This window comes from Helianthus annuus, chromosome 7 (assembly GCF_002127325.2).
Source record: "Helianthus annuus cultivar XRQ/B chromosome 7, HanXRQr2.0-SUNRISE, whole genome shotgun sequence".
Classification (NCBI taxonomy): Eukaryota; Viridiplantae; Streptophyta; class Magnoliopsida; order Asterales; family Asteraceae; genus Helianthus; species Helianthus annuus.
In genome coordinates, this window is record NC_035439.2 from 70,777,335 (window position 1) to 70,785,257 (window position 7,923).

Consider the following 7,923-nt stretch of genomic DNA (forward strand, 5'->3'; position numbering starts at 1 on the left):
TTCCTGTTTGATTCCCCAATCAAACTTCTTATCTTTTTGCGTGAGGAGCGTTAGCGGTTGAGCGATTTTCGAAAAATCCTCAATGAACCTTCGATAGTAGCCAGCCAAACCTAAGAACTGACGAATCTCGGTTGGCGTCTTTGGGGTTTCCCAATTCTTGATCGCTTCGATCTTGGTGGGATCCACATGAATTCCATCTCCATTTACCACATGTCCAAGAAATTGGACTTCACGTAGCCAAAACTCACACTTAGAGAATTTGGCATATAACTGTTTCTTTTTCAGCAACTCCAAGATAGCTCTTAGATGTTGTTCGTGCTCAGCCTTCGTCTTTGAATAAATCAAAATGTCATCAATAAACACAATCACGAACATATGGAGATATGGCTTGCAAACTCTGTTCATTAGGTCCGTAAAAACAGCAGGTGCGTTTGTCAACCCAAAAGGCATAACTAGGAACTCGTAGTGTCCATAACGAGTCCTACAAGCTGTCTTCGGGATACTTTCCTCTCGTATCCTTAACTGATGGTAACCTGATCGCAAATCGATATTTGAGTAAAAGCTTGAACCTTGCAGCTAGTCAAATAGATCATCGATCCTTGGCAGAGGATACCTATTCTTGATAGTCAACTTATTCAACTCCCGGTAGTCGATACACATTCGAAAACTACCGTCCTTCCTCTTAACAAACAGGACCGGAGCTCCCCAAGGTGAGAAGCTTGGTCTGATGAATCCCTTGTCTAGCAACTCTTGAAGTTGTGTTGACAATTCCTGCATCTCTGACAGTGCAAGTCTATAAGGTGCCCTAGCTACAGGCGCAGCGCCTGGAACTAAGTCAATACGGAACTCCACTTGCCTCTAGGGTGGCAATCCTGGCAAGTCCTCTGGGAAGACTTCCGGATATTCCCTCACGATAGGGATGTCTTCGATTTTTGGTTCAGCAGCTTTCTTATCTACAATGTGTGCCAGGAAGGCAGCACATCCCTTTTGTAAACACTTTCGCGCTTTCAGGCAGCTGATAATTCTCAAAGGCGTATCACGCTTCTCTCCATGAACCACAATTGTTTCACCATCTTCGGTTGGGATGCGAACGACCTTTTCGTGACAAACAATTTCTGCCTTGTTGCTTGATAACCAATCCATCCCTACTACCACGTCGAAGCTTCCCAGCTGGACTGGTAGTAGATCCAAAGCAAACTCACGTTCTCCCAATTCGATTACACAACCTCTGACAACTTCATTGGCTTCTACCAACTTTCCATTAGCCAATTCGATTGGGTAGGGAATATCTAACTTACTAGCGGCTAACCCAAGCATATTCTTAAACTCTAACGATACAAAGTTATAATCGGCACCAGTATCAAATAAAACGGATGCAAAGCATTGGTTTACAGGGAACGTACCAGTAACGACATTGGCATCCTGGCGCGCTTCCCTTGCTTCGATATTGAAAACCCTTCCACGCGCTTGATTCAATTCTGGGCAGTTTCGCTTATAATGCCCAATATCACCACAGTTAAAGCATCTTGGTCATTGCCCGTTTCCTCCACCATTCCCAGCTTGATAGTTATTGTTTCGGTTCGCATTTCCAGTACCAATTTGATTTGCGTTATTGCCACGATTCCCATTTCCTCCATTGTTTCCTTGTGGGCGATTTCCATTTCCACCCCGGTTATTATTTCTATTCCCATATCCTACTTGGCCTCCTCGGCCAGCAATAGTGTGACAACTATGCTCTGTAATCGATGTACGATGTAAAACAATGTTGATTATTAATAAAACAATGTGCTTTGGTGTTATTATATGTGTTTTGGTGTTATTTTGTGTGTATTTGTGTTTGGTAATTTTACAATTCGATTCGATTCCAATTTCAAGCTCTAAGTCGCTTTCTGGAAGGTTATACGCGCACTGAGGCGTAAATATAACCAGTTTAATGCAACAAACACTCCGGAATAGTGAAATAAGCTTAACATACCTTAAATAACCTCCACATAACTTAGAAATAAGTTTCGGATGGTTCGGTGTGTTAAAATCAACCTTGTTCGATCACAGGGACTAATTGTGTCAAACTGCGAAACTATACCAATTTGAATAGTAACGAACACTCCGGAACTTGATCATAAGTTAAACATACCCTAAATAACCTTTACATAGCTTAGAAATAGGCTTTGAGGGGTTCGGTATGCTAAAATAAACTTTATTGATCAATAGGGACTAAAAGCGTCAAAAAGTGCACAAGTTTGCATTTTCGCGCATATCTTACGTTCTGAATATATCCGGACATCCAAAAATTTATGTAAGCATTAAAATATTTTATTTTAGTGTTTGGCATAATAAAATTCCATTCGTCGCTTAATTTGGATCGTTTTTGCGTTCATTACGACTTCCGTCGTAATTAACCGAATAACGCAACCGTACGGCCAAACGAACCGACATCCGTGATGTCTTTGAGCATACTTTAAGTTCCGTATACTTTAATATCATTTTAGAGCCTTGAAATGAGGTTAACGGGGTTTAAAAGTGCCAAAAAAATCAAGTTTTACAAGTGCATGAACCATTTTTGAAAATTCTGGCAGATACATTGAACTTGGTCCATTTTTTTAGGCATCCATGGTATTTCAAAACAATGTGCCACACATGGATGGTTTTGATCCTTGTTTTGCAATACCATTTGATGGTTTTAAGTATTCCCATGGTTTTGAAAACCATGTGCCCACATGTAAGGTCTAGATCAAAGCACGTTTTTCGACGAACGATCTTAACGATACTTGAATTCCTATAAATAGTAAATACCCAAACCCATTTCACTCCCAAAGCACACTTGAATCTGATTTTTGCTCTCTAAGTTGAAGTTTATGCTTTATACCTGAGAGTAAATCGGATCAAGAGCTTGCGGGGACCTTCTGTAAGTATTCTTTCGTTCTTTTCATTCATTTCTATCGTTAAAGTCAAACTCTGTTTGACTTTCTACTTTGACCAGTTTATGGTCAACGCGAAGTTCGTTTGAACTTCATAACGTAAGCGTAATCACAATGGTTATAGTCCCTAGTAACTATACCTACTGATTACCACGTTATCTAGGCTCAGTGGCGAGTCGTAGTTTCGGCCAAAATGCGTTTTCTCGCGTATTTTGTAACCAAACTACTCTAGGATGTCAAAACCGTTTGTTTTGATACCAAACCTGTTTTCTAACTTAACTAAACATGTTTTGGCATGTTTTAGCTCGTCGCTTTTTAGTTTAGTGCTTGTGTAGAGTCGTAAATCAAGCGGACTAAACACCCGCTTAGACTTTTGAACACGACCCGTTTGGTCGATCGTTAGGATCCGACCAAACATGTTTAGTGACCATAGTAGCATAGGGAATAACCTTCCGAGGTTATACCTTATGGTCACTTAGGTTTAATTAGTTGCATGATAGGTAGTTATATGCCTTTGGTAAATTACCAAAATACCCTTTTCATACATAATTGGTAATTAAGCATATGTAACCTACACTTTTGACACGTAACTAATTATGTAACATAATTAAACATGTATGGGCATATAATACTTGCCATAGGACTAGTTAGACGTCTCGAACGCGCTTTTGCGTGCACGACGCGTTAAAGTAGCGTAAGTTACCTTAATGGGTCACGATGGGTCGAAAGCACTTAGGTTAGGTTCCGATTTAGGATGTAGGCTTTGTTAAACCATATCACATGAGTTCCAACACTCATTTGGTTTACAAGACCTCATTCTGTCCGATCTTCCGATTTAGGCGTCTATTGTTTGACTAGTGGTTCGATTACTAGGAGCTACTTGATTTCTCTGGTTTGCTCGAGTTTGTTGAAGTTCTATTTGATCGAGGATACTTTGCACTACATGTGAGTACTTAGTTCCCCTATTTTACTGTTTTTAAATGTTTTGGGGTGATTCATATGTACGAAATGTTTTCAAGGTTTAAACGATGATTTCAAAAACGATTAAAACGATTTTTACTAAACTAATAACGATTTCAATAATGTGAACAAAACTTGATGGTTGTAGTTACATAACAAATGACATTCATTAGCATTGATCAAGCCGACCAGTATTAGGTTATGGTACCATAGGATCTGACAAATCTCGTTACTTTACTACACCCATGGTTATGTGTGGGGGTTGTGGGTAGCGACTGAATCTGATGTTTGTTAACTTACCCTTTGGTGGTTTGTTAATACGAGAACGAGTTGAACGATGGACGAGTCACAAAGGTTTGAATGTTGTTAACGAGACGATCATATATAAGTTTTCACAATTAAAACGATGACGATTTAAACGATTTGGAAACGAGTAAACGATTGGGAACGATTGGAAACGATTTGTGAACGAGTAAACGATTTGGGAACGATTTGGAAACGATGTTAAACGATTTCAATAAACGATTGGTTTTTGGTTAAGTGATTAGATAACGAGACGGGGGTAATGTGGTGAAAACATGGTAGATACGCCGTTGGTACTTCTTATATATAAGTGTTTTCATCATATTACATATCGTGGCGTTATTTAGTTCACTTGGGTAAACGATTTTGAAACGATGTCACACAACGATGTTTTTCTAAGAGATATAAACTATACGAGTTTTTAACGAGTTTTTACAAGATGTTTTACAAGTTGGTTTTCTAAAGCAAATGTTTTTGGGTTAAGAATCATGGCTACGAGGTTTTATAAACTATAACCCGCTTGATTTGAGTTGGTTAATTAAGTTGCAATATTATACTCTTTTCAAAACAAAGTTTTTAATAAAGTATTGCAACACTTAAACTAGCCATGAATTCGACACTCCTATAAAACATATGTACTCGCCAGCATTTCTTTGCTGACTAAGTTTTTACATATGTTTCAGGTGTTGATGCTTGATGATTTCTAGGATACATGCGTCACATAGGATCTGGACGAGGCCTTAGTGACATAATAATAGTGATAGACGATGTAAAACTTGTTTATTCTATGTTAAGACAATGCAATGTTTAATATTATCAATAAAACGAAACACTTTTGTATCCATGGTTATGAAACGCTAGCTTCTGTTACAACACTCCCCGACGTTTCTGCCACGGTTTGTTGTCCTACGTGGTCGGGGTGTGACAAATAGCCCAACAAGAATCCTTCGAGTGACCAGTCTTTCCACAAGCTTCACATACTTTTAAACCACACCGGCCTAAGTGGTGACGCTGGCAGGTGTTGCACTTGGGATGGGTACCCATATATCCCTTTCCTTTCCTTCCACCACCGGCTGTAACTTGAGCTGGCGTGATTGAGTCTCCTTTCTTAACAACCCCACTAGTGCCTTGTTTGAAGTTCGAGAACTTTCGTTTGTTACCCCCGGATGACTCGACGTGAGTCTCTTTCTTCTTTGGCTCATCATCAGAAAACTTGTTTAGGCGGATAGCCTCCTCCGTGAGAGCCACGCTCAGATCAATCGCCTCAGTGATTGTTGCCGGCTTTGAAGAAGTCACCATACTTATGATTTGAGGAGCTAAACCCCAAATGAAGCGCTCAATCCGCTTGAATTCTGGTGTGACCATATAAGGTACCACATGTGACAGGTCGTGAAACCTTTGAACATACTCTGCGATTTTCGGACCTTCCATCTTCAGGTGCCAAAATTCAGTTTCCAACTTTTGAATTTCTGCACGAGAGCAATACTTTCGGCGCATGAGCTCTTTCAGCTCGTTCCATGTCATTGCGTAGGCAGCGGCTTCACCAAGTGTTTGGACTTGTAAAATTCCACCATGACAGGGCTCCGTCCACGAATAGCCCAGAGATGTAAGTAACTTGCTGGTCTGGAGCGCATTTGCTCATGCGGAGAACTGACTCTGTCTTCTCGGCCCAACGAACAAAAGCAACAGCACCTCCGGTGCCATCAAAGTTTACAGGTTTGCAGTCTAGGAACTGCTTGTAGGTGCACCCTGCACATATGTTAGAATATTCAAATGGTGTTAGCAAACTTGCTAGAGATTTCCAATTGTATCATGGTATGTCTTAATGACTTAGTATTACCATGAGGCGGATTGTTGTTGCCGGTATTTCTAGAATTACTTCCGCTAGCTCCTCCTTGGGAGGCGGCGTATTGCGCAATGGCGGCCGCGATGACCTGCTGAAGTTCTGCCTCATTGATAGGCATGCGTGTTTGACGTCTTGGTAGCATCTTCTAAAAGATGGTTCACGTTGGTCAGGCCATAATAGTAATGTGTACGTATATAATGACAGTAATAATACATAACATCTCATGTTAAAATAAACCAAACACACAACATCCCATGTTATAAATAAATCGATCACACAACATCCCATGTTATAAATAAATCAACCACATAACATCTCATGTTATAGAACATAAATAATCAATCAATCAAACATCATATGTGATGAGAATACTGCGATTGCATTGCCATAAATCGAGACCACATGGTAAAGTGTACAAGTACATAACTGTAACATACAACATCAACGACTAAGGGCTATATCACCCCAGTCCAAAAATATCAAATCAGTGTCAATACATCCCATATACATAACAACAAAAGTCAGGATCAATATGCAGTCTCCAAAAAGCTGTGAAGTCTGAGCAATCGCCGTCTTCTCAACAAAAGTCCACCTGTGCTGTACAAAATAGCCCTACGCTGATGGCGGTGGAGGAGGGGGAAAATGGGAATAGAACAAACGGCGCATGTGGAGCCAATCCTCCTCCATGGCTCGGTGAGAACGCAACAAGAAAGCTATCTGCTGCTCCTGTGTCCAAAAACGTGCAGCAGAGTCTGGTGATAACGGTCGAGGGGGATGCGATATCGCAGGATGAGTAGGGCACTGGCATGGGGGTCTCTGAGCTCTCTCGAGCTCCTGCACGCGTCGAGTAAGTGCCTCCTGCTGGACCATGAATGACCTGAAAATGTCCTCGACAGAATAACCCATGTGAAAAGGATGATAGGGATCGGATGGTGGCATGATGGGTGGTGACGTCCAAAGAAAAGGCTCACTAGCTGGAGTAAAAGGTGGCACAGTAAATGGTGGAACAGGGGGAACAACAGAAGAAAATTGTGGTATGACCGGGACAGACGTCGGCACATGACCGAAGGGGTGAGTCGAGGAACCCTCTCCCGGGCGCGATGGCGGAGTAATCTGACGAAACATAACAGGTAAGTCGGTGTGGGGAACACCGGTAGTATGAACGGGATGCATAGGAACCTCAGGAGGAACTGACACAGGGGCTGGAAGTGAACACCGGTAGTATGAACGGGATGCATAGGAACCTTAGGAGGAACTGACACAGGGGCTGGAACGGGTGTAACTGGTACCACAAAAGGCGGGTACTCATCATCATCATCAATCCACCCATTCTGGGTGTGCGCATAACGGGGGTCAACATGAGTCGCGAAGAGTGCATGGTCGGGCTCCAAAGGAACAGGGTCAGGAAGAGGAGCGACAAGAACAGGCTCAGCGGGTATATCAACAATGTGAGGGGCATCAACCTGAGCATCAACGACATGATCATCCTCCAATAGTGGAGCAACAATAGAGTGATCATCGACAGGTATATCATCACCCAAAGGGGCAATCGCAGGTGCATCAGCATGAATAGGGTCATGCTCCAATGCGGGGTCAGGAGCGTCAACTGGCTCAAGGGCCACAGCAGGCTCTGGGTCATCGTCGTGAGGAGCGACAGACATCGCCATGTCTGAGTCGAAATCAGAGGAATGGAGCTATACGCTCTGGGCGTGTAGTGAAGCGGACGCTACTGACTCGAAGGAGTGAGCACCAAACAGATCAAAAGGAGCCTCCTCAATAGGAGCCTCGACAGGAATGACAGGATCAGCAATGGGCATAACAGCAGGAACTCCAGCCAAAGGAACAACGGGATCGTCAGCCAGAGGAACATCGGCGTCCATGAGGGCCACACCATCC

General features: G+C 42.3%; 1 protein-coding gene across 1 annotated transcript; it reads right to left on the reverse strand.

Annotated features, from left to right (window-relative positions):
- Positions 1-6,639: 6,639 nt before the first annotated feature.
- LOC110866546 (vegetative cell wall protein gp1-like) lies at positions 6,640-7,694 on the reverse strand. The gene is made up of 2 exons (XM_022115689.1): positions 7,272-7,694; positions 6,640-7,140 (listed from the first exon to the last, which is right to left on the reverse strand). The coding sequence occupies exons 1-2, from the start codon at positions 7,692-7,694 to the stop codon at positions 6,640-6,642; spliced, it is 924 nt and encodes a 307-aa protein (XP_021971381.1).
- Positions 7,695-7,923: the final 229 nt, after the last annotated feature.

Bases quoted from the DNA above. Each gene is read 5' to 3' on its own strand.
- LOC110866546 (XM_022115689.1), bottom strand. From the start codon at position 7,694: ATGGCGATGTCTGTCGCTCCTCACGACGATGACCCAGAGCCTGCTGTG. The intron at 7,141-7,271 runs GTTCCTATGCAT...ATGTTTCGTCAG, and splicing joins CTGTGTCAGTTCCTCCTAAG to ATTACTCCGCCATCGCGCCC.